The sequence below is a fragment of the Elaeis guineensis genome, chromosome 10 (genome assembly GCF_000442705.2).
Source record: "Elaeis guineensis isolate ETL-2024a chromosome 10, EG11, whole genome shotgun sequence".
Classification (NCBI taxonomy): Eukaryota; Viridiplantae; Streptophyta; class Magnoliopsida; order Arecales; family Arecaceae; genus Elaeis; species Elaeis guineensis.
Genome location: NC_026002.2, coordinates 15,066,468 through 15,094,078, shown reverse-complemented (window position 1 = coordinate 15,094,078; position 27,611 = coordinate 15,066,468). Strand labels below are relative to the sequence as shown.

General features: G+C 36.8%; 1 protein-coding gene across 3 annotated transcripts in view; it reads left to right on the top strand.

Annotated features, from left to right (window-relative positions):
* LOC105053048 (uncharacterized) overlaps window positions 1-22,808 on the top strand; it is a 28,812-nt gene extending 6,004 nt beyond the window's left edge. For 2 of the 3 annotated variants that reach the window (XM_019853418.3, XM_073244753.1), the window contains exons 4-11: window positions 2,526-2,678; window positions 4,162-4,659; window positions 6,279-8,489; window positions 13,170-13,381; window positions 13,493-13,648; window positions 20,371-20,602; window positions 21,203-21,516; window positions 22,034-22,808. In XM_019853418.3, the coding sequence (XP_019708977.1) occupies window positions 2,526-2,678; window positions 4,162-4,659; window positions 6,279-8,489; window positions 13,170-13,381; window positions 13,493-13,648; window positions 20,371-20,602; window positions 21,203-21,516; window positions 22,034-22,337 (4,080 nt within the window). In that variant the 3' untranslated portion in view covers window positions 22,338-22,808. Of the gene's footprint in view, window positions 1-2,525; window positions 2,679-4,161; window positions 4,660-6,278; window positions 8,490-13,169; window positions 13,382-13,492; window positions 13,649-20,370; window positions 20,603-21,202; window positions 21,517-22,033 lie in introns of those variants that run through there. The other variant, XM_073244752.1, reaches the window with a different exon arrangement.
* The last annotated feature ends 4,803 nt before the right edge of the window (window positions 22,809-27,611 follow it).

Below are 27,611 nucleotides of genomic sequence, written 5' to 3'. Positions count from 1 at the left end.
TAGATCTTGGTCCATCTTGTTAGGAACAAGCCAACATGGCTGCATCTTGACATTTGGGATGTCTTGGCATGTTGGGATGCCAATCTTTTTAAAATTCATTTTCACCTTTTTTCTTGTTCTTGTTGTTAATGGTTGTTTCGGTCCGTACCATACAATTCTGAAATCATACAACGTGGACCTAGATGTAGACCTGGATTCACCCTAATATTGGGATATAAACCTTCATAAACATTTTAAATCTTATCGATCGCATTCTAAATGCAACTTGGATTATTAAAACTTGCATTGGGTGTCAATTGTTTTCTTTACACCTTGTTTGTATTATAAAGATACCACATACATACATATGTTAGTGGATTTTTGTGACATGTATCATCCTAAGTTCAATCCCTATCCATTAATGTTGTGTTCAAATTGAGGACCCAAATCCAACCCAATAAATTAGTGGGCCCATTTTCTGGACCCAAGTCCAAGAGTTTAGTTTGGGCTCAGGTTTGGTGACTGGCTATTGGCCCATTGCAATCGGCCAATTGCTAGTCACAATTTACAACTAGTTGCGTGTTCACAAAGCTGGTATTGATGAACACGTCTCATGGAGTGTGCCAAAGAAACTTGTTGATGGCAGCTCTCACTTTGACCATCTGAGAGAGACAGGCATGCTAGGAATCTTGATACTGATGGAGAGGGGTGGCAAGTCTGGTGGCTAGGCTATAGTAGATGTGTGGGCCTACTGTCGATGTTAGTTTAGTGGGAAATAGGATGATCAAAGGATGATGATGGAAGTAACAAGGGTCTAGGCGCCTTAACCTTCAAGGACTTTCACTACCATTGCGCTGTCTGTTTGAAAGAAGGATAAGGTAGGATAGGACATGGTCGGGGCTACAATCAAAGTATTCTACCACTACTCCTATGGGTAAATTAGAATCCTACAGGTAAACTAAGAGAAAAAAAGTTAAAGTAAAGATAATCTAAAGGTAAAGGAAACTGATTTCATTGATGAGGTCAAAAGTCTTTTGTTCACATTACAATTGATATTTGTAGATGGCTCCTTCTACTGGTAAGATGGGTAGTATTACTCATGTTGGATACTTGTGCTTATTGTTTTGCACCAGGCAGATCACTATTGTCGTGCATGGTAGTTATCTTTCCTCCACTACTCATATATTTTGAGTAGTTTACTACTTCCCCCATGTTCTAGGTAGTGGTAACATAACTATCTCACTCCTCTTATTGTCTGGTTAGTGGTAAGATACGTGTGACACCCACTTCTCCCACACATGGGTAATCATAGCTGCTAGCCAACCATCTCTGGACTCTGCTCCTCTAAGGGGTCGTTATAGGCTGATAACTCTTGCTCCTTTAGCCTACTCCAAATTCATTCAGCCTGCAACCTTGGTGTATCGGCCTGCACCTCTCTTATATATCGGCCTTTAGATCACAATCAGTCTTAATGTAGTGTAAACAGCTAGGCATAGATTTTGTCATGGATCTCTAAGATATGATAAGAGTTTGCACTCTTGTTAGTTATCACTTCTATAACAAAAATGGATTAGTCTTCATTAGTTTGTTGTCGATTGAAAAAAAAAGGAGTATTAGGTGACTTAAAATACGAACTCTTACACTTGTCTAGATAGATGTGACAGCTTTGTCTTTCCACTCTGTCTAGATAGATGTGACAGCTTTGTCTTTCCACTCTGATCAAGTTTGTCCATGCATTTAATAAGATCATTAGATGGATGAGCATCATTTATGTTTATTCTTGCCCACTCAGCTTGATTTCAACAGCCTATTCAATTGACTCTATCGACAAGGGCACATGCAATGCACATTTGAGGGGAGAAAGAAGAGAGAGTAAGTGATAGCATAGAACTTGAACCGAATAGTCCAATCCATTTGGGGGTTGAATTAGAGGGAGTAACAGAGTCCACTCTGTTTGGGAGTTTTATTAAAGGTGTCCGATTTGATTGGGAAAGGAGGAGAGAGACTAGAGAAAGTTATTGAGGGTAATTAACATATTTTTAAGATAAATAGGACAGATATTCTCGTATAAAAGACCGACAGAATCAAGAAGGATTATTCCCTGATTTCTGAACTGTCATTTTTATATATAATATACATGATGATTGGTGGCACGTATGTTTATGCACAGTTTTCTCTTTGCTTGATTTCAGCTATCTATGTACCTTAGTAGATCATCATTTTTACGTGCTTAAACTGTATTTTAATGGCAACAAAAGTCAGTCATGATTTGTGATGTAAAATTGACAGTCAATTGTAGCATACCGAGATTATTTATGCCACAATATGATTTTCAGCTTCTCCAAAGTAAGGCTGTTACAATGATAGACATCTTTTCAACTCAAAATTGGTTTCAATTTCTGATCATATTACGTGTATTTTTTGTATGTTAGTCACTCGTATAATTGAATCCATTATTTATCTTAATTCTGAAGAATTAAGATGTGTATGCTGTATTCCTCAGATTTCTTTTTCTTTTTATAATTATTGAATTTTCTACCATGCAGACTGATGATGGGACTGTACCACTTTTCTCTGTTCCACGCAGCTCAATAGCAGAAAATCCATTTACAAGTCTTCTTCTTTGTTCTTGTTTGCCTTCAACTATTGTCACAACTGAGAGATCTGCTATTCTTTGGTGCCAAAATCTAGCCATTGAGGTAAATGATCATGTTCATCTTTATGTTTCAAATTTGGAATCCACACGCCTTCGTTTCTTCATGTTGGAGAAAGCTTTGTACACTGAAAAATAGAAATTATATGCATAGGTGTTTATATGATTTCAGAGATTCATGGAGAATCTGTGATTGAGAGTCTGAGTAGTGGGTTACTGGTATTAAACTTGGAACAATTTTTGCAAATGCAAGTGCTTTTAAGCTGGTTTTCTTTTGTAAGTTCTCTTAAAAATCATCCTCTTTACTGCCAAAAAAGATTGTTTGTAAGATGTTATTTTCCTGTTTGCTTTGTTGGTGTCTATCATCTCAAGTTGCTTAATTACATGGAAGGTCTTTGTTGTGAAGCATGAAAATCCTAAGTAGCTGAACATTAGAAGTATAGCAAACTTGTTAATTGGTGTCAACTATACTAACCTTAGTTCTTTTTTGATTTCCACCCAAGGCCATTTTTTCTAAAATGGTATGCTTCTTCCTATCATTCCTCACTACTTCCATTCAAGACTTTATAGGCATTCCCAACTGCTTCCAGTCTTTCGGACCTGTACTTACAACCCCTTCAGCACTTGAGACATCTGTACATATTTAGATTATGTCAAATAGTTTCATGCTCCTTACTGGCAAGTGGGTTCATTCATAACCTTCTTCTGCTGTGCTTGATTCAGTTATAAGCCTCCTAGTTTTACTAAATATGCATCTTGTCCTCTCTATTACTATCACTTTGTGCTCGTTGATCTCCTTCATTCTTGTTCATATTATATTATTGACTGATGATGGCCTTATAATTTTTTTCTCTAAATAAGGCTGAGTAGTCTATATTGTTATGATTTCATATTTTTCTTTACTTCATTCTCCCTTTCCAATCATACAAATACATACCGATGAATCCCTCTGTTTGTAGGATGGCAATTCGGCACTCTGGTTGACCTAAAATTAAGACCTTGCCTTGGTGTCTCAAAGTGTAAAAAGGCAGAAGGTTGAGGCTAACTCTATGGAGGCCTTGCTATCATGGAGATCTCTGTGTTCTCTCTTTATAAAGTTTATAAACTTGTCATTTTTTGTAGATGTCCTTAACAATATAAATATACCCATGCAGTAGTTGCTTCTTTCTCATCATCCACCAAATTAACCTTCTCTTATTCTGTAATAATGAATTGAGCGGATGAAAAGTTTACCACTTGATTTAATTATTTAGCTATTACTTAGAGAAAGGGTGCTGATAAATTCAATAAAATTTCAGTTGGAAATACAAGTGATGTGTACTGTTATAGGAAGCTATCATGGAATGGCAGGTGTCACTTCAAAATTGCCACAGATTACATCCCCCTTTTGAGAACAAGTGATGTTGCCTACCATGATGGCTGCTTTCACTTTGTCATACATGTTTTCCTGATTATATTGTACATGCTTTTTTAAGCTCGTGGTATAAAACTCTAGTAATATCTTATGTATATGCATGCTACTTGTGCAGTGGCTTTCAGCAGTGGAACTTGCACTTTTGAAAGGTCGCCATCCTCTTCTAAAAGATGTGGATATTACGATCAATCCTTCAAAAGGCTTAGCATTTGTTGATGGCATAGCATCAAAGAGAAGTATTTCAGATGGAAGTAGTTTCCATGTGAGCTATGATCCATCTCGATTGTTTTTAGGCCGTAAGAGTGCAAATGGAATACAGAAAAATGATAATGTACTCAAAGAAGGTGATGGTGCAGTTCAAGATAAAGTTAACAGTCACTCAAAATCAAGAAATGAGTTGCGTGAAATGCAGAAAAATGATAATGCAGGAATAGATACGGACAAAAATGTTGAAGCCTTGCAGCCCAATGGTGCAGTTAATGCCAGTTGGGACATACAAGGAGATGGTCTTATGGACAGTGAAAATAGCCAAGTATTACAAACTGCTGCTGCAGTCATGAATATGCTTGATGTTACTACACCAGGGACACTAGATGATGAACAAAAGCAAAAGGTAGGTATAGCTATAATTGCAACGTCTCTTTCTGACATGAGTACAATTATTATGCACTGTTGTTTCAGAATAATAAATCTAATTGTTGGAAAATTTATGATTCTAAAATTTAGTTAGACTGAGATATATGCTGAATGCCCATTTATAGATGTACTTATTGCAATGGAAGGAATAAAACATAGTTTGAAAATTCATGATTCTAAAATTTAGTTAGAACTTAGACTGAGATATATGCCGAATGTTCATTTATAGATTTGCTTATGCAATGGAAAGAAGAAAACATGTTGCACTGAAGAAATAGTTTGAAACTAAATGTTATTATGTTCCTTTTATTTGGAATACAATGACATGCATATTGAATTGAATATTTTATGCCCAGTTGTGCAAAATGTGAAAAGGGCATGCTGAATCTTGCAATATGTATCATTAGATTTTTTTGTCTGTTCTTGGAGTTGATACTTATCATTTGCATTCACTAGATGAGGAAGCATGCTTTATTCATTATGTAGCTGCATGAGTAAATAGCGATTCTCATTTCACGAGAGTAAAGCCAAAGATTTTTACTACCATGTTTTGTGATTAGGAGAAGAATGATGGTGTTATTACTGCATTGTTCTAGTGCTACCTGAGAAATTTTGAGTGACCATGACATTTTACTGTTTTTCTGAAGACCAGCTTTTTGTTGACTCATAGTGAATGTCTACAGAAGCAGAAAGACAAAGTACTCCACTCCAAAATGATACAACAATACAAAAGGGTGCATTTTCAATGTTAACTTCATTGTATATAAATATTATGATTTTCTTTAAACAAGTTAAAAATGTTGTGTATCAATTTGCAAAGTAAATTTTCTTTATTCCAATGTGGTGGTTCACTCACAAATACAATATTATAAGCAAAGCTTGCCATATCGGATGGCATCATACTGTGCCGGGCATACCATACTAGTATGCAGTCTTGTACCATGCCGACACTCAGTATGCCTCACGGTCTCGTATCGTACTGTATACCGACACTGTAATAGGATGGTATAGGTACAAAGTCCGGTATCGAGACGGCAAACTTTGCTTATAGGTATATCTAAAATCTGGACAAACTGTTTTAGTGGAGATATTAAGCTCTTTCTGGTGGCAGAATGAAAGCTTTCCATTAGGTATGCACCTCTAGTATTCAGAAGTTATGGAATTGCTATAATCTAATATATAGTTTCTTTAACATAGAGGAGATAATGCTACTTGAGCAAAGAATATTAACATGCATGAGAACCTATATATCCATGTCTTGTGGAGTAACTTTTAATTCTTAGTGGTGTCATTTTGCTTACATCTTTCTATATGCATGTGTCATGCTCCCATGTGTATGATCTGCTCTGGATCCACATCTTTAGCCCAGTAGTTCTTATTCTTTATGGAGAGTAGTTGCATTGTAAAAGTTTTTTAAACTAGGTGGTATATTGCATCTCTGCTGGAATGTCAGTCATTTATAAGATGTTTTTTTGAATTCTATAAAATTTCTGTCATATGTAACATTGAGTTTTTAAAAGCTAAATTCTACAATGTCTATCTCTGCTAATTTTGGTGTTGGCTAGCATTTTTAATTATTTGTGTTTTTTCCTCCAGGTTCTTACTGCCGTGGAACAAGGAGAAACACTTATGAAAGCTCTGGAAGGAGCTGTGCCTGAAGATGTACGTGGAAAGCTTACATCTGCTGTTACTGAGATTCTGCAAACTCAGAGTACAAACTTAAATATCGATGGTCTCAAAAGGATTGGATGGCTTCCTAATTTAACATCAGAGCTGAAGTCAAGGATCCAAGGTAAAAGGGGTACTGGCAGTGAGGAAAAAGCAGAAGATGATTTGGCCTGCTTAAATTCAGGCAATAACAACACTCAGGAGAGAAGTGAGTCTTCTCAGGAAAAGTCTGCCCCAGATTCTGGACATGTTGAAGCTGGGGCAGAAGTAGCAGGTAAGTCAAACCAGCCTAACAAATTTGAGAAAGGAATTGCGAGGATAGATGAGGCTATAGGCGAGCAGCAGAAGGTCAATCAAAGCTCTGAAATAACTGAGAAGCACTCTGCATATGATCAAGTGGCTGCAAGCGATGCAAATGATGTCCATAACAATGAAGCAAAAAAAGTGGATCCTGCAGTAGATCAAAATAAGCAAATTTCATCTACTAACACTGAAGAAGCATTGTCAGATGGCTCATCCGCTTCTGTGCAGCAGGTGACAGAAAAAGCAGGGAATGAAATTACAAAGAAAGAAGAGAAAGTTACTCAGGATATGGTAGATCAAAATATACAAAGTTCTTCCACTAAATCAGAAGAATCCTGGTCACAACATCCGTCTTCTAAGTCCCCCTCAATAAATGTGACTCAGGCATTAGAAGCCTTAACCGGGTTTGATGACTCGACACAAATGGCTGTTAATAGCGTTTTTGGAGTCATAGAGAATATGATTGATCAATTAGAGAAAACGAGCAACCAGAGCAATGATGATGAAATAGATAAAATTGAGGATCAAAAATCCCAAATTGATGATGAAGTAAATAAAATTGAGGATCAGGAATCTCGAATTGCATCCCATGACTTCCCTCCCATCAATGAAACAAAATATGATTGCATAGAGGACAGTGACAATAGACCAGCTGAAGTATCAAATGCAAGTCAACCATGTAATCAAGTTGAGAACAATTTACATGAAGTAGCTGCTGAGACTCATGAGGGACTTGAAGATAAGTGGGGCGAGGATAAGCTATTTGCATCATCAGGAGAAAACAGTATCAGTCAGTCTGAAGAATGTAATTCAGGGGGTAATTATATAGATGGTAAGAACCTTAATATGGTTGGTTGTGTTCAAAAGTTTCCATTAAACGTAGTTATGAACTCTTATTGGGGGCCACCATATGCAACATATCTCCATAGATATCTTTCTGCACAGTCACCAATAATGAAATCATCAGATCTAAATTCAACAACTGATCTATTTCTTGACCCAGAAGAAGGTCGGTGGAAAATGCTAGATCAAGCAGGAAATGCGAACAATACTGTAGGTGAAAGTGGAGAAAACCGGAGCATCAATGGAAGTAGTCATATTATCAATGCTAAATCAGAACAAGGTGATATGGAGCAAGCGGTCGAACCATCCTACATAATATTAGATACTGAATTTTCAAGATTTGAAAAGCAGCAGTCTGAAGAGCTTAATGAAATAGATGATTCTATCAAACAAGCTGATGCTAAAAAAGAGGAGTTGATTGGCTTAATTAGGAATGCTTTGCTGGAAGCTTTGAAGGTTGAAGTTGCTCGTAGATTAGGCATGCCTGACTCGAAGAAAATGGACAGTAGTCTGGTGTGTGATCTGGAACAAGTCAGCGATGCAGTATCCCGAGCTGTTGTGTCTGACGATGTGATGAATTTGAACTCATTTTCAGAAAGTGACGATACTAGTTTGGTGAACCTTAGTGCAGTTGAGGGAGAGCACATAATAAAAGCCATTTATTCTGCAGTCCAGGATGCCAGCCATTTGAGAAAAGTCCTTCCAGTTGGTGTAATTGTTGGTTCAAGCTTGGCATCTTTAAGAAAGTACTTTCAGGTTGCTTCTCTGCATGATGATGTCCAAAGCAAAACCAACCATCAATCAGGAAATGTGGGGCAACAGTTTTTTGATCAAGAAAGACACATCAGGATTGGGGATCAACATTCTGATACAGATAGCTCATTAAATAGTGAAAATGAAACATGTGAGATAGACAATTCAAACAATAAGGGCATCATGGTTGGGGCTGTTACAGCTGCATTGGGTGCATCTGCTTTATTGGCACGGCATGAGGTATTACATTAAAACAACCCAGAAACTTATGTATTCTTTCTGTACTGCATAGCTTTCTAGAAAAAAATGATTTCTGTATATTTCATCAGGTCATTTTTAAGACTAGAATAGCACAGTTTTTGTTTCTAAGATTATTGCAATAACCTTTTTCTTTGTTACAGTTGCCCTCCTGCTGTTTTTAGATTGCTTTTCATTTCAGTTTTGTATGACGTGCACTGTCTTATGATTTTTATCTAAAAATTGGAAAAGATAAGCAAAAGTTCCTTTCTTATTTGCCCTCTTAGATTCCAGTCTTTCCTTTTGGACGACCATTTCTTTCTGAATCAAATCTTTTTACAGTCTTCAAGAGTTCAGGTCACCATATTATCTCTGTAAATGAGATGCACAACATTATATGTGCCCTCTCCATTTCTCTTGTATAATAGTGAAATATAATTTCCACTTCAGTTACTATCTTGTCTTCCATGGTGTTCGTGTGTCTGATAAAATCTCACCCTTGGACCAATAAGATCCATCCCTTTACCGACCACTTGTTCGTGTTTTCTGGTAACTTGGTGTTGCAACTTATCCTCGACCTTTCTTTCATGCTGCTAGCATGTTTGCTGGGCAGTAGCAAGTGATTTAGACAATCTATAGTTCTCTTGGGTTATCACTGGATGCTGGAACATCACTGAAATCCTACATTCTGAACACTGACATCTGACAAAATTTGCTGGCATGTAACAAGATTAATGGTCCTGATTCCTGATCCATGAACTAAACAAGTCCTGTGATGGATTTGAATTCCCACATTATCTCGAGAATCAATTCTTCTCCCAGTTTTCCTTTGCGGTAAAAGATGAACTGTTCTTGAGTCATTATGAGCATCTGCCTCTCAAAATTTCACCTTTTGGATATGTCCTACCTTAGCGACACATCGAATCCAAGTCATGAGATCAATATAACTTTTTTATCTCTGGGTGATGTATCTTTCCTTGTTTATAACTGGAACGACCATCGAACGATTTTTTCTTCCATTCTTGTCATGTTTTGCTTGTGTTGAATTCATTGAACATATGTTTTAGGAGTTGGAGCTTTGCCTTTACTGCTTCTAGTGCCAACCGCCCTGTGTACCATTTATCTCAAACCTGAGCTACTTTAGTCAGCTTAAATACCTTGGGCCTCTTTAGCCAAATTTCTTTTTTATCTGTTTTGGGGTTCTAATACTGACTTTTAAATGTTCGGATATGTATATCGGTCCCTTCCCCCTCCAAGTTGATTTTGAAGTGCAATGGCTCAAGAAGACCAAATTACATCCTGCTGCCCTGAAATACTTCCCTTGAGACCCTTAACTAGAGCTTTAATACTTTGTGCAACTCACCTTGTTATTGCATTGTCATGAGAGTTTGTAGTGGCTCCTACTACTTTCTTACTTTCTGAGACTTAGTTTGACTCACTTTATTGATGGTTGGGTACTGCAGCATGATGCTGAGCACCACTATTATCCTGTTAGCTGCATAGAACTCTGCTGTTGCTATTTGGCTCATGAACCTCTAATTGGAATATATGCTATTTTTTGGCTTGTGAATCTCCCATTTGTACATATGCATGAAATACATTTCAAACTTACAGCAGTGGCAGTCAGCTATTATCATTTTTGTTGATGCGTCTATGGCTTGTCCTGTTGAATCACCTTACCGTTTTATGTTTACTGCATATGCTGCAACTGTTTTCTTGGTTCTTTCAATGAGGCTCTTTTAGCATTTGCTTTGTAAGTGTTATGATTGATTGAAACAAAATATTTCAAATGCATCTGCTTTGTTTGAGTCACTACCACATTGCATATGTTCACCTCATATGCTGCCTAATGCTACTTAAGCAGCAGGAGTATAACTGTAAAAGCATCTAAATAAAGAATCCAAGCCAGCAATGCTGGAGTAAAAGCTCAGCTGCTCAAGTAACATTAGGGCAGCATATGAGGTGAGTGCAGGCAATGTGGTCACATGGTCACTTGGCCATGCTTGGATTCTTGATTTAGATGCTGCTTATTATGTGACTTATAATGCATCTGCATTTATTCATCTTTATTAGCTTGCTCACCATAAATTTGCTGTATTGATATTTCTTAACCTTTTGTTTTCACATCAAAAACTTGCATGCCCTTGTCTTTCATTGGGCTCATTTTTTAATTTTCCATATCCTTCATGTTCGCACTTTTTGAGACTGTTGTTGGTATCAAGATTTGCAATGTTGGTGCTAGATCCCTTACCAGTACCATGTTGGCACAATGTCAGTTTGCTTGGTATAGGGTCATTTCGGTGTACCAACACTCAGTATCTCACCCATACTAAGTTTGGTTTGGTAGTGGTAGGTATAGTATGTCAAGTACAAGGCTGTATGCATTGGTACTACGAAGAAAAAGGGAGAATGAAGCAAAGAAAAAGATTAAGTCATTAGAAATCACTTAGTCTTATCTAGAGAAAAATTTTATAATGCAACTATCAATTAATAATATAATATGAATAGTGCATAATGGTACAGAGCATATTCATCATAGTGCAGAATATATTTAAAGAAAAATCATTATTTTTGGGTTTGTTAACATGTTGGTCATCACGGTACAGACTACAGAACAAGGTCTGCCATATCAGCCCATACTGACCGTACCATACCATACCAATAAGGTAGCAGTATGGTAGAGTTTCAGCTTAGTATATGAGTTGAATCAAGATACAGCGATTCGAACTGAGCGAAACTGCCCGATACCACCTAAAACCGAGATTTGAATCATGCTTCACCAACTTGTGCCGTCTGATTTCAAGAAGTAACATGATAGAAAGTGAAGGGATCCAGAGCTATCTCTATATGGAGTGCATACTCTACCATGTGACCATACAGTACCAAATTGATAATGTACCGATGCAATACCCACTACTGAGATTGCCAACCTTGGTACGAAGCATAATGATTATGAAGGAAAGATGATTGGGCCTATTTGTAGTTGTATGGATCTTATATGAAATACGCATCTCCCTTATCTGCCATTGCTGTCTTTGGGCTCAACATCTTTCTCCTTTAACACCATAGACTCTGGTTTGGGTTGTGCCATGGACATGTTAATATACTTAAAACAAATATTGAATTTTAACTGTTCTGTGTGTGCAATTTCTTACAGTATATTGGTTGTAGATTATTTTGGGCCTTTCTTCCTATGAGAATCTTCTTGTGTTTTGCCTTGACATGGTTGACAATTCAGTTGGGGTTAGCTTTTGCCTATCACAGATGTTGGCCTGCATTTTTCAAAGCGAAGTAGACATTCCAAAATAAGGTGTCAGATACATGTCTGAACCTAGTTTCTATTCCCATTCCATTTTTCACTGTTATCTCAGAACAACATATATGCGTCATTCCTTAGATATACTTTTGGTCTTGTATCCCCTTTTTAGTTCTAATTTCTAAATTTGTATTGTTAGCTATTTTGTATATTGTGCCTATAGCATGTAGAAAGATTGTATTCATTTGTCATTTCTATATTACCGAAGCTCCCTCCTAGGTCATGTGTTTACCACCTTTATTGACTTTATTAAAAAGCTAGCATCGTGAAATACTTCATCATTTTGAACTTTTCATGTAATAATTACCTGGGAGTTTGATAGGGATGTCTTTGTAGATACAAATGTGTCTGTACTCCATAGATATAGATGTGTCCATACCCCATATTTTCCTTGCAGTCTATTCTTTGCACAATTCACAACATGGTCTTCTTATCATTTTTGGGATTATATTTTCTTGTAACTTATAAGATTGTGTATGTCTGGTCATGGCCTCCATAAAGTAGATCATACATTTATTTTAGTGTTTTCACTCGTCTTACATCCCGATGATTATTAGTGCAATGTTGTGTTTAGTTCGTAATTATATGTTTTTTCCTGAACTTTAACACCGAGGGCGCATGGCCATGTCTATTATGGATATGTATTGGGTCGATACTTGTCCGATACTTCTCAGACATGCATCCGATACTTATGTTAATTATCCTATTTTTAAAACTTTAAAACATGCTTCGAGCTCTTACGGGATACACTCGAGATACTTTTAGGATTCCTCCAAGGATGAGGAGCAGCCTTTTTTTCTCTCTTTCCTGTTCTATGATGTTAACTTTCTAACAAGGAATGGTTAAATTTGAAGTTTATGATATAATAAAAACATGGAGTGGGAATTATGGTCTGTGGATTTAAATGATGACTAGATTATTAGTTTGTAGAAGTTGATGCTGACTATATTATTTTGATGGCCTACTATGTTTTGAGGGTGCTTTTTTGCATTTGCAAAAAGTACATATATATTTGATGCTCTTTCTTATCTGCGTCATATCCTGCTTTTCAAGATTTGTTGTATTGGCGTATTCATGTTGTGTTATATTGGTATCCTGTACCTATGTCCATGCTTGCTAGTTTAAAATACATGTATATTAAGAATTAGCTGACAGAATGGTGATGGAAATATAGTTTTAAGTGAATAGATCCAGAAGGGTTTATCTTATTGGAGTGGGCTTTTATCCTGCCATCTTGGCATCCAAAACTGCTGAGGTTCTCTGATATATTTCCTATTTTCTCACAGTTTCTTATTTCTTAATTTTTAATGAGATGCATATGTTATGCTTCTTGCTTATGGGTTCGTGAATTCTCTTTGTGCCTTCAGCAAAATAAGAGCCACAAATATGATGAGGCCCTGGAAAGTCCTTCTGCCTTATCTAATGAGAAGGGATTTCCCCATTTAGAGCATGCTAAGCTTGAGGAAGCGGTGCGAGAAAAAAACCAGGATACTTTAGTGACCAGCCTTGCTGAGAAAGCAATGTCTGTTGCTGGTCCTGTAGTACCTACCAGGAGTGATGGGGAAGTGGATCAGGAAAGGTCAGAATCGTCAGATTCTTTTGATTCTGGTCGCTTTTATTATCTTCTTTTTTTAATTCCGTGTCTCTTATTTTCTGAGATTGCCTTGGTTTATTAAACATGTACGAGAAGACTGGTTGCCATTCTGGCAGAATTGGGACAAAAGGGTGGAATGCTGCGATTAGTTGGCAAAATTGCTTTACTCTGGGGTGGCTTACGTGGTGCTATGAGCTTGACAGACAGGCTTATCTCGTTCCTGCGGATTGCTGAACGTCCTTTATTTCAGAGGTTTGTTTTGCTTTTAATTTGCCCCCCGTTAAGAAATTTTATGATGTTTCATGTTATCATGGCATTCTTTGTAAAACGTTGCAATGACTAATTTTAGTTTCCCAAGTCTGCATTTAATATTGAGTGCTATTGCTTCAATACCAAAAATGTCAAGTTAACAATTGTCACACCTTGCATGTGACCCAAGAAGCTAGCTCTGTCCGCTTCAGATAACCAAGAGAACATTTAATTAAACCAAAGCACTAAGCAGAGCGGATTATGGTAGACAAGAATCAATGGGTACTAAAAAACAATATTCAAAGAGGAGCAAGGACAAACAATTTAGTTCATGTTGGATTTCTAGTTCATGATGGTGCTTTACAGACTTGATGAACAGTGAAGAAATGAAGTAAGCAACTATCCAGAGCTAGTGAAGTAATTAAAGGCATGATAACAAATATAGGCTACCCATTGCAGGTGCAACTGAAACATCAAGCAAATTAACAAGTGAAGAACTTGATTTCTTTTTCTTCTCTCTTGCTTCCAATGTGGATGCTAATCTATTTTTGCAGCTGCTTTGCAACTGTTTATGCAACTTACATAATGAAATAAAATATTCTTAAGCAAAGTAGTTTTAAGCAAGGTCTGCTGTACCGGTAATGGTGTCCGTACCGGCACCGAGCCGGTATGGTACGGTACCGACACCGTACCGTACCGACATACGGTACGCTCCAATGTACCGGTTTGATACCGGTACAATTTTTTTTTATTTTGTTTCATTTCTTTTGGATCTCCAAATTATTAATTCATAATTATAACCTCAAAATTACATTATATTGCATATTATTGACATATTTAGGTTCAATTTTTGAGTTCGGTAGTGGTATAGAAAATCTTGATTCAAAATTTCAAATATATATTTATTTACATTATATTATAACTCTATCATCTTAAAATTTAAAAAAAATATATAAATATGTATTAAAATATATCTAAACTTTTAAAGTACAAAGTATAAAAAATGATATACTAACCTCAAGATCTGCTCTGCATTTAATATCTCATCGAGTGTCTGTGACGCTCATAGATATTTGGATCATTGGTATAGTCTGAAGGAACATCAGTCCTTCCCTCTAACCAAGAAGCACTGTATTCTTGAATATTCATCCCATAAGTCATCTTCTCTGCATTGTAAGACATCTCAGATCTCTCACTCAAACTCTGACTCTGAAAAGTATCTTTGAGATGATGGTATGGCTGTGAAGGAGCCCATCCAAATATGCCAGTAGCAAAATCTGATCCGTAAGATGCTCCAGACTGCATAGGGTAGTAACCACTAGAAGACGATGTCTCAGATGCACCATATCCATATGGATCATAAGGTGGCTATGGATAATAGCATCCATAATGCGAGGATGATCCAGATACATCCATGGATCCTACTCCACGTGCAAGATCGTCTGCAGCTGCATTGTATGCTGGACGATCTCTAAGAGCCCGTCGTCTATATGAAATCGGCTCCCTACGGTCTCTACCGACTTGTCCACCATGATTCCTATCTTGTGTGGCATGTATAAATTGGGACTCATCGGTGAATCGAATATCATCCTGCAGCTGTGTCTCATAAGCAGTGATCTCCTGTCCTCCAGTTTCTTCTTGATCATCAGATCCATGACTACTACTAGTAGTATCATCATCACTCTCTCTGATCTCTGAATCTGAGCCAGATAGCTCCTGTACTCTCAAGAGTGGTGCACGTGCAACTGTTTTTTCTTTCCTCCTTTGTGCCCCTCTGTGACTGAGTTTCCTGTGATTGGGAGAATGGATGTCTTGTTGTTGACTGCTGATCTCATCTAAATATTTTTCGCTCAAACCTCTGCGAGGATGTATCGGACATCGAGTCATATGATGAATGAGTCCTCTGTGTCCTCTCAGACTGTGATTGATCAGCTGGAACCTTATGAAAATATTTCTTTCTGTCCATTGTCCTGGATCCATCCTGATCTCTCTAGCTACCACACTGGCTAGTTGTGGAGAAGATCCTGACTCATCAAGCTCTGACTTCTGCTACTGACCTGCAAGCCATCTGATGATCGGATCGTCATCCTCGTTAGCATAATCATCTAGTGTCAGATCAGTGTACTTTAGTTGTACTCCCTCCTGAATGCATTTTAGCCTCAACCTCAAATTATAGCGAACATATACAAGATCATTGAGGCGCTTTTGTATCAGATGATTTCTCTATTTGCTGTGGATAAAGACGAAAGTCGATCAATTGCGCTCACAGCCACTAGTAGAGATCGTCTGGGAAAGAATGCGGATAGCCACACTTCTCAAATGTTCTGCAGATATTCCAAAATAAATCCACCATTCAGTTGCAAAAGCAAAATTACATATTAAATTTCATAATATTATCAGGCATTTGATGTCAATCTATGCTGCTCGTTATTGATATGTAATTTACCTGGATTCATCTGTTTTTTGCTTACGACAGCTGATGGGACTCCAAAGCTATCTGATCCCTCTAAACTGTTTCGTCTATAAAAAATATATTTATTAAATTTATAAATATATCGTTGAGTACAGATTGAATTCAGTTGAATAATCATATTTATTTTAAACTAGCATAACTCTTGCAGACATAAGAATGCGATTTTTGGATCGGGCACCATCTTATATATCACATTATGAAGAGCAGCAAGAAGTTCGTTATTCATATCTATCCCAGAAATGGTATACTGGAATCTCAGATTCAAATAGTAAGCAGCAGATAAATTTCATAATTGATTAAGTAAACTTTTACAAGTATAAAAAAAAAATATTTTAAAGTATTCTTGAATCCGTGCTTACCAGCTAGATACAAATCTATACCCATCTGATAGTCTCAACGGCGCTCAATGATGTTAATAAATTTTTGAGCATGCTTCTGATCATTCTCACTTATCTGTTTCTTTATCCTTTCTATTACATAATATAAGAAGCCCATCTGGGGGTATCTTTCACTATCCACGGCGTGAAACACTTTGTATAATGGCTTAATAGCCTTCACTATCTTCTCAGCCGGTTATCAGAATGACTGACTCGTCATCAAATTCTCCACATGACTTCCATCAGTGTCGGTTTTCGCATATCTGCTCTCCTGTCACTCGGCACCGATAAACATCTGACGTAAGGCTGCTTTCTTCTGAAGAAGACTATCAAGTGCTATGTAGTTGGTAGCAAATCGTGTGATACCTGGTCTTAAGATCTTTTTCCCAGTATACGTCCACATCAATGAAAGGACCTATATGTGATTGTAGATGAATCTAGTAAAAGCCTTGGTAATCTCCACTACCTGCTGCACCCTACGAATCTTCTCAATATCCATCAATATAAGATCAATGCAATGTGCAGCACATGGGGTAGAGTATATTTGTGGTCGCTGCTCCATCAGCAACTCTCCGGCAATCTTATATTGTGATCCATTATTTGTGATGATTTGCACGACATACTGTTCATCCACTGAATCAGTCATCTCCTCCATCAGACCAAGGATATATGCGGCATCGTGCATCTTATTTGAAGCATCAATTGATTTGGAAAAAAAATATTTTTTCATCACAGTATATCAAAAAATTAATGATGCTCCATCTAGTAAGACCGGTCCAACCATCACATATTACTGTCAGTCCGTATGTGGGCCATTTATATTTGTAAGAAACAATCCATCTCTGCAGATTCTCCTTGTTATTGTCAAGAAGCTGACCATAGACGTCCTTAGGTCCTGGTGGATCTATACCCTGGTCGGCAGTCTCTATGGCTGAAATGGCAAGTCGATAGTAAGGATTGCCTGCTGCATTTACTGAAATATGACCGAAATAAAACTATGATCCAATACCTCGCCACATATCTTTTTTCTTATCCTTTTTCACCATAGTGTCAATCCTTTGCTGCTTTGAATCTTTGCTGGAAAAAGCATGTGGATCCAAATCATAGATGGTGCTTCTGCTGGACTATCTCTGGAGGACCTCCTCCTACTGCCAAAAGTTCTTAATAAATATGACATGCTGTGTCTGCTCCTTCTACCACAGGACTCTGACTGAGGTAGTCCTCCTGAACTCGGATTCTCTCCCAACGGTCGTTGTTTCAGACCTCGATTCGTAGCATGATGGTCCAAATCGCTTTCTATACCTGACCATCTTTGCCGATGCTGATCATCCAAGCTCGCCTGAATGGCAACCTCAATCTGTGCCTCATCATCTAGAGTGGAAGCCTCCTCTGACTCTCTAGAATAATAAGAATGTGGCTCTGCAGCTCGACGGTCCACTTCTGTCCTCTTCTGTTTTGCCCTTTCCTTCACTACTTTCGAATCAATGAAGTACTTTTTCATCAACTGTCGGACCTTCTGTGAGCATTTCTGACACATGGACATATCAGGATAACCACTAGCCAGATATTGCTTCAATCTAGTCACCCCTTCTTCCTTGAACTCTTGTTGCACCATTTGTATTTTCAATGATGCCGAGTCGAGAGCATCTCGCTATGATCCCAACCAATATCACGCTCTGAATTTTTTTTCTTACTTATTTCCGCAAGTATAACAAAATACGGCAGTTTAATAATTATTAAAAAAAATATTATATATAAATTCAAAAAAAATCAATAATAATTTTAAAACTCATAAATTCAAAAAAATATGTTATATGCTTCAAATAATATTTTTGAATTAACTAAAATATAATACTAATTTTATATATTTTTTATTTGATAATATTTTTTTATTTAAATAATTATAAAAATATTTTTTAATTTTAAAATTTTTTTAAAAAATTCGAGATTAGATTCAAGTAGCTTGAATCATTCTAAACATGATTATGAAACTTTGATTTTATTTTTTTTGAATTTATTTTTTAAATATTTTTTATGAATAAATATATATATTTAAAAAATATATAATTAATAAAAATCAATGATTTTAGTGTCATCATGTAGATTTTTCAAAGATTTATCACATATGATCAAATCATACTAAAATCATAAAATTTTGACATAATTTTCTCTTATTTTCTTACTTCTTCATTCTTATCCTTTTTTTTAGCCATAAAAACATAAAAAATAAAATATTTACTAAAAAATAATACATTACCTTACTTTCGGTCAAAAATCAGCGTCTCCTCGAACTAGTGCTGCAATTTGATAGAAATTTTTTTTCTTTTTCTAATTTTTTCCGTGTGCCATCGAATGCTTAAGAGCTTGGGAGTTCTCTGAGAGAGCTCTTGCATTTCTCTCGGAGAAAACATCTGGGCTGCCACTAAATGACAGCCCAGACCCCACTACACCCCCCACACCCCCCACATGGCATTGTCGGTACGATTCGGTTCAACACCAAACCGAACTGAACCGAGCCATACTGCTCGATTTCAAGCTGTATGGCTCCGAGAAATCGAGCGGTATGGCTCCGAACCGTGCCGAACTGCTCGGTTCGGATGCTTTTTTGGAAAAAATGGCCGAACCGAATTGGCTAGCTGCCAGTCCAATTCGGTACACCCTGTACCGGACCGAACCGCTCGGTACGGCATTCTTTGGTTTTAAGATATATAGTTCTCTTAGTATAAATAGAATGATAAAGGGTCCCAACTAGTGCAGTTAGTGAAGTTATTAGTGTTTGGATACCAATGACCTGGGTTTGAGTCCTGCCTTCATCCCGATTTCAGCTGGGTTTCTTCCCATACTAAGTTCCAAAAAAGAATATATATTGGTGTAGCATCATGGTAGATTAGTGCAGAATGAATTTATTATGATCGTGTCTTATATTGTTTACTAGACTCATGGTCCATGATGCTTCTCTTCTTACTAGTGTGTTTTCTTATGCTCATCAGTCATCACCATCTTCAGATACCTAATCACAATGTTTCTATTCTCTGATAATGTAGTTGTAAAACGGTGCAGATGCTTTGGATTCATGCCATAGATATGGAATTGTGGAACATGATTATTAATCTTTTTGTTATTTCCTTCAATATTGGAAGTTCTCTTTAAGATATTTTCTTTTGGTTGGAAAAAACACAGTTATGAACATTTCGATTTTGATATCTTTCTAGTCACGGTTAACAAACTTACAAAGGTAATATAAATAAATGGTCTTTAGAGTGTGAGCCTTGGTGCAACATTAAGGTTGTTCCATTGTATGCTGGATGTCAAAACACAGAAACAGCCTTTCCACACATGGGTGTAAGGCTGTATATGATTGACCCTCCCTAGACCCTGCAATGGTGGGAGTGTTATATATTGGGCGACCTTTTTTAATTTAAATGAATGATCTTTTCAAATAGACAAGTTTATGAGGTCATTAACCTTCGTCTTTCCTGTACAGTAGTGTACATGATAAAAGGCTCTTTTTTTTTTTTTTTGTAATGTGAGATTATCCTCATGCAAATGCAGGTGTTGTTCATGTGCCTTTATGGTATATGTTTTCCTGGTGGTTATTATTTAGTTAACTTATGTTGCTTTGTTATGTTCCATGTTGTCTGCTCTTGGTTAAACATGCTTTTATTTTGTTTCAGCTCAGTAGTGTCGATATTTTAGATTCATAGAAAGTTATGGTCAAATTTTATACAAAATTTTCTTATGAAATCTGATAGATAGTATTGGTCTGTATATATCACTTGTCATTTTCTTCCAGTTTGCTCCTATCATAAGCATTTTTCCTCATGTGTGGTAAAGAATTAGTGAAGATTTTTATGCTGGTTTTATTTTATCTCTAGGATACTTGGGTTTGCTTTCATGGTGCTTGTTCTATGGTCGCCTGTGGTGATCCCCCTGTTCCCAACACTTGTTCAGAGTTGGACAACAAAGACTTCAAATGGGATCGCTGAATATGCTTGCATTATAGGTCTCTATGTCTCTATCACAATTCTTGTTGTGTTATGGGGTAAAAGAATTCGGAGATATGGCAACCCACTCAAACAATATGGGCTGGATCTGGCGGCACCCAGGGTATAAACTTTACATTTCCTTTGCTGCATCAAATGCTTGATATTGTATAACAGGTGTTTTAGTTTGTCTGAAAAATGGAACTCTTTATAATTCTCTCAATTCAGAGGGTAGGGATCTCAGTAGGACAAGTTGGCCTTGCTCCGATCTTAGAGTTGGTCTGTTCTGGCATGGGCTCTACTGCTATTGGGTGATATCAGCCAATTGGGTTGAGCTTGGGTCTTTTCTGGTGGGGTTTGATTAGCTTTAGTATCCAATTGTATGAAATTACACATATTATCATTTTGTGGTTCCAGAGAAGGCCTGTATGAGGGCATTATAGTTATTTACCTTGATTACTTTTTTTTTTTCTTTTTTTCTTTTTAGATTAAATTTCCACCAGAGGTGGTCCTAAACAGGAATTCTTGGCAAACAAGGATCCTACATAGGAATGCTTGACCACTGAGGGTCCATAGGGCCCAACACAATAGTTGGTGCAGGGCTGGATGCTTTTGGTTAAGGTTTCCTTTTAGACTTAGTAGTATGGTTTGATTGAGAAAAACAAGGTTTAGCAATTTTTTGTGTGGGCTGTAACAGCTTCTAGAATCAACTTTTTGCCTGCAGGTCCATGATTTCCTCAAGGGCTTGCTGGGTGGAATGATGATTGTCTTGTGTATACATTCAATGAGTGGATTACTGGGATACGCAACGGTTTCTTGGTCACTAGGTCTGCCATCAATTTCAGCAGGTCCGGTTGTATTGCTCAAAGCATATGGGAGGATGCTAGCACATGCTGTTCGAGGTATTGTGACTGCAACTGGCATTGCTTTAGTGGAGGAATTGTTATTCAGATCATGGTTACAGGAGGAAATTGCTGTTGACCTTGGATATTACCATGCCATGGTGATGTCTGGAGTCGCATTTTCTGTGATTCATGGGTATGTTTTTTTACTTACGGATGGCTTTGTTGAAAATTTAGTGCAGCTTGCTGCAGATGATTTTGTTGGATTTAAATTTTATTTCTAATCTGGAATTTGGATTTTTAGTTTTTTCAACCATTGGCTGGCTCGGAGGCCTTTTCAACTAATGTTTTTGTCTCATTATAGGATGCAGCTTCAGCAAGGTCTTGATTTATTATGACATATTAAAAGGAAAAGAAAAGAAGTTTTTGGGATCATTTGATTTTCTGTGCATGGAAATAATACTGATGCAAGAAAATGTGAAACTATAAATCCAGAAATCTAAATGTTTTGGGTGCAATAATATGGCCTCGGAGTTGCTAGTTATTACCCACTTATGGAAATCACTACTTTTGGATAGTAAAAATTCCTCCATATGCATCTTTCTCTTCACACAGCTCCTATAATATATTAGTCATGGTTCACTGACTTCATGTTTTTTTTTTTTTTTTTGCGGGCCGGAAAATATTCATCCTTATTGTTAATAATTTTGCAGGTCCTTGGCTTCAGTACCAGGTCTCTTGCTGCTATCTTTGGCGCTCTTTGGAATAAAACAAAGAGTTCAAGGCGAGCTCTATGTCCCAATTGGGTTGCGTGCTGGGATAATAGCTACCAATTTCACCTTACAATCTGGTGGCTTTATAAAATACTGGCCTAGTACTCCCTTTTGGCTAGCCAGTGTGCATCCCATGCATCCATTTGATGGAGCTGTTGGTTTAGCTGTTTGTGTAATTCTGGCCATCCTTTTCTTTCCCCAGCAACCTCTGAAGAAGGAAATCACAGGAGTTGTTTCAGAGTAGAATGCAAGTACATGGGACATCACTGAATCAAACATCTAGCTAGAAGCGAGGAAGAGTAGATTCAGCATAATGATGCTGCTCCCGCAATGTAAAGGCAATTCACAAATTTTGGTAGATCCAAAATGCAATGGTGCTGAGCTGTTATCTGTGCTGGAGAACTGTTAATAGTATCTGGCGCAAGCTAACGTCCAGGTGATGGAGAATGGACCATTAGCTTGTATCTCACCATGGAGAGGCATCACCGTGATTTTTTGCCTTGGCCTCCAGAACATGGAGAGCTTGTGCGGTCAGTCTTTGTCATCGAGATCATTGCTATTGAATAACCATTGCAGATAGCAGTTTTGGGAGGTTTTAGACTGTCAATTATAAAGTTATGCATTGTACAGATATGGACCGTGTTGTATTTTACTAAATAAGGTTAAATATATAAGATGCTCAACAAATGCCTTGAAGAGCATACTAGTTACCTAATTGTGTGCAGTGGACCGACAAAATTGTGCAAATGGAAGAAGGCGTTTCACAAGTTCAGTGGAAAGAGGAAACCGACATACAAACAATGTACTGAAAGAAAATATTGATGGTGGCCTTGACAATCTTTTGATTTTTTTTTTTTTTTTCTGTAAATATATACATATAATGCATATTTTTTAATTGCAAACAACCTATGTTCACATTTAAAGCAAGAAAACATATTCTGCCGACGACTCCATATCATGCTCTTAAGCAGCAAACAAGCCGTATTGGCACGAGTCACGGTCTAAAAGAATGGAAACATGTATTAATAAGTAGAGAGAAAAGGGGAGAACTTTAAAAGTTAAAAAAGGAGCGTGTTTATAATAACAGGAAGAGGTGGTCTTCTGATTCGAAGGAGGGGGGAGCTGTGTTGCCTCCTTGAATGGACGATCCTGATCTGTGTTTTTCTAATTCTTATTTTGACTTCTTAAATTTAATAAATTTATGGAGTGTGGTAGCTTCATAGAGTAGACCCCGCGGTGGTTGGGGCGGCGGGCGCTGGGATGAAGGGATCCAGAGGTTTGGACCTCCAACTGGTCAAGAAGTTGGCGCGATCGTGTTGCTGTCAGTGCTATCTTTGGCTTCTCCGCTTGCTTTTGGATTTCGCCATGGCTAGCATGAGAAATAAACCTTTAATTCGTTACAAAATGAGTATAAAAATAAGAGCCAGCTGTTGCTGAATTACAAGTACAACATATTTGGATTGAGGATGACTCCTTAACCGTCATTAAGTGGATTTATAAATCATCCTTAAGCAGAACAAGTCAAAACCCTTTCTTGGCTAACATAAACCTATGAAAGTGAATACTAAGCGGATTCATGGTGTCACATATCTATCGCAAAGCCAGCAGGGCTACTGATTGTCTACCAAAAGCAGTTTTTACGGACAGTTTCAATTATTGTTGTAGTGACATCTTACCCACTGACCTGTATCATATTCTGATGGTTGATCGCAGGAATGCACAATATATCAAAAGGAGAAGAAAATGAAAGACTTTATAGCTATCTGCTATTCCATCTTCAGGACCAGATTGTACGCTAATGATAAGCTTAATGTGTTCCTTGCTCAAGCCGGGCTAAAGCTCAATAAATATAAGACTGGAAGTTCTATGATAGGCTAGACGATGCAGCTGATATCTACCTTCGTCATTTGTTGGACCATGGTACGAAAGATTTTACCACATCTTTAGTCATGGGGAATAGTGCTACAAGGTGTTCCAAGTTACCTCATTAATCCTGAAGCCTTCTTGGATGAAATATCAGCTCTTTCCTATAATGAGTTCCAAATAGCACAACCTTATTCCGCATGGGACATCATGTTTCAACTGTCCTTATGTTCTTATTTTTTACTCTCTGATTATGATCCTTTGCACTATATTATATTTCATCTATTGCAATGAGGTTTCAGGGCTAGACAATGATACTATGTACCAGATGCTGGAAAATTTTGGGCATATGGATTACCCTTGCTTCACTTGTATAAGTTTACTGGAGGGGTATAGGACTATGCTACAAGCATCTTGTGTAGGTGTCTCCTGTCAGGTTCATATGTCATTGTTATAGTTCTCAATTGTTAGGGGTCTTTACGTTGATGCTGCTTACCTTATGCTCTTCTCTTGTTTTAATTCAGAGTAGTATCCAATTGTAATGGATGTTTTGCTAGCTGCTTTTTTATTATTTGTTAATATAATCTTTGGGCCTCTTCTTGTCCAAAAAAGAAGAAGGAGAAGAAGAAGCAGCAGCAGCAGCAGAAAAAAAAAAAAAAAAGAAAAAAAAATTCGATAATAGGCCTAATCCTTGATCAATAATGTTGCCTAAGGTTCATCAATACCATCGTACTGATGACTGTTTTGGCACGATGACCGACGATTCTATGGCCTGTTCAGAAGGATTTCCCTGAAAACAACCTACCAAAAAAAAGCTTGGTTTCAGGCTCTCTTGGGCGACTCGCAACCTTTGCTGCTGTCTGGTCCTAAGGGAGGACTCTTAAAATAACTCGTGTTACGCACACTCGTACGTCCGATGGACCGCGCACTTATGGGCTACGGCAGCGCCGCTGGGCCTGCTCGACATCGGGTTTTTTATATTTTTATTTTAAAAAAATAAAATTATAAGATTGAGATAAAAAAATATGTTTGATTTTTTAAATTTTTTTTTAAAAAAAATATTTTTATAACTTCAAAAAAATAAAAATTAAAAATATTTTTATTATTTTAAAAATAAATTAATTATATTTTTATCATAATTGACACCATCTCCACGTCGTCAACTTCATTATCACCACTCTTATATCATCTTTACCACCGTCATCACCATCAGCACCATCATCACCATATCTGCTACCATCATTATTGTCATCATTTTCACTATTATTATCATCCACATCATCTCTGTCGTACTGTACTATCATTGCTACCATCTTAAACCACAATCATCATCACTACTGTAGTCGTTAATATTTTCACCATCACTATCATTTATTACTATTATATTATCGATGCTCTCATCATTATCATCTTTGTCATTTTTAACACCATCATCACATCATTAGTGCCCTCACTGCTATTACTATGCTGCCACCACCACTATGAATTTCATTATCTCCACCTCCACCTCCACCACCACCGTCTCAATTATTATTATTATATTTATATTTTTAAAAATAACTAAACATACCAAATATATTTATATTTTTAAAATATAGAAATAATTTTTTTTTTCATTTTTTTTTAAAAGAAAGTGATGACGGAGGAAACTTTAACCTTGTTCTTTCTTATAATCAGATATATATTTTGTTACTTAACTCAAATATTTCACATTGTCATAATTTAATTACTGCCATAATATTTCTTATTTTTCTCTTTCTTATCTGATGGACTGATGTTGTGCACCCAGTGAGAAAGAGACTAATTGATTACATGACTACAGTGCATCAATTACTTTTGTTGGACTCAGCTTGATCAACATGTGAGTATGCAAGAATTAATTTCTACCAAAAAAAAAAAAAATTTAAGACATCCAGTGCTCTCAATATTAATTGCATGGTCAGCCTCTCTATCATACCAATTATTGAAGTAGAATTACTTGTCATGTAATATTTTAAATATTTATGTTTTAGTTTTACTTCCATACATTTTTTTTATAAATATCTGTCTGTCTTTAGAAGGTAATGGTTAAATTTCTCCGGTTGGTTACCGGATATATCTACTATGAACCAGTTATTAGTGGCGAATTGTCTGAAATTTTGGCTGCATAGAAGGTTGAATAATCAAGATAGGATATCTTCAAGCATTTCAAATACCTTTTTCTTTTGGTGGGGGTAGGATATCTTCAAGCATTTCAAACGTTCTACTAAATGAGTTTGTGCATCTTAAATTCAGCTAACAATATATAATGTTGCTATCAGTTTCTTTTCTAAATCTTCTAATCCAACATTGCCTCCTGTACATTAATTTCTGGTTCATGGGACACCCGCAACCCAAAAAAAAAAAAAAAAAAGAAAGAAAGAAAAAAGCAAAAGAGAAAAGCTCTATGCACTTAATTAGTATTTGGATAAGGATGAACCACGTTCAACAATAATTAACATATCCTCTCATCACTAGCATAATCCTGCACCTAGGGTTACGCCTTTTTCTCCCACCAACTTTTGTACTTCAGTCTAGCTTTACAACATCATTTCATACTGTTGTTCTCAATAAAAAGCTCTTTCATAGAACTTTAGGCACCAGCTCTCCTATATTTACTTAGAATTCTACTTAACCACTACAAAGCCTGCCTTTGTCCTTTCCAGCAGTATTATGTTTACTTAGCTCCCAGATCCTTTTTCTTCAGTAGCCACAAAGATACCCAAGCAAAAACATCTAATATTTCTCTAAAGCAGTCCTTTATCTTCATGTTAATTAAGCACTCTTTGTTCTTCTATGATTGGCTAATTAAGTCGATGTATGTCTCTCAGAGAATCAAACCACACTACCAGACAAAGGAGAACATCTATTTGATTTTGACCAACTAAGCTTCAACTTCCCTTTCCCAATAAATTAATGTGTCTATTCCAAAATACATGTTGGATTGGGGGGTTGAGAGGAATCTTAAGGGCTCCACTGGCTGCTTTCTGATGTTAATTAATAGTTGAAGGAGTCCAGATTGAAAAAGAACTAGGTACCTTTTTATTTGTTTAGCTATTTTTGCAGGTGGGCATCCTTGATTCTTGCAAGTGATTGCTTAGATTTCAAGGAGAATAGTAGAAGTCAGAGACAAATATAACGAAGAGTAGGTTTCATGCTAAAAGAATGAACACCGTCGCTTGGCATATTGAGTACCTTAGGAGGGCTTGCATGGTACCTGTCATGCAATTCTGCATCCCAAGCATGCCAAATACTGAAAAAAGGGTTGTACCTTTTAAGCTAGACCTCATACTTTGCTCCAAGAACAATTAGACTTTACAAACATTATTTTTCCTCACTACCCTAACTAATTGATGAGTGCCACTGAGATGGTGGAAAGTTAGATTCTTTCCTTTGGCTAAATTGGATTGGGTCTTGGGAAAGCATTCTTTTTCTTTTTCCTCAATGTTCTCGGCAAAATTGTGTTTATCTTTTAGCATGGAAACTTGGTCATTGGCTTATAATAACATAAGGTTTATCTGAAAAATAGAGATAAAATTTGTTAATATATATATATATGCACATGGTTCTTTTTTTTCTTTTTTCGAGAATATAGTGGTCATTCATCAGTATTTTCATTTGAATTTAAGATCTCTCA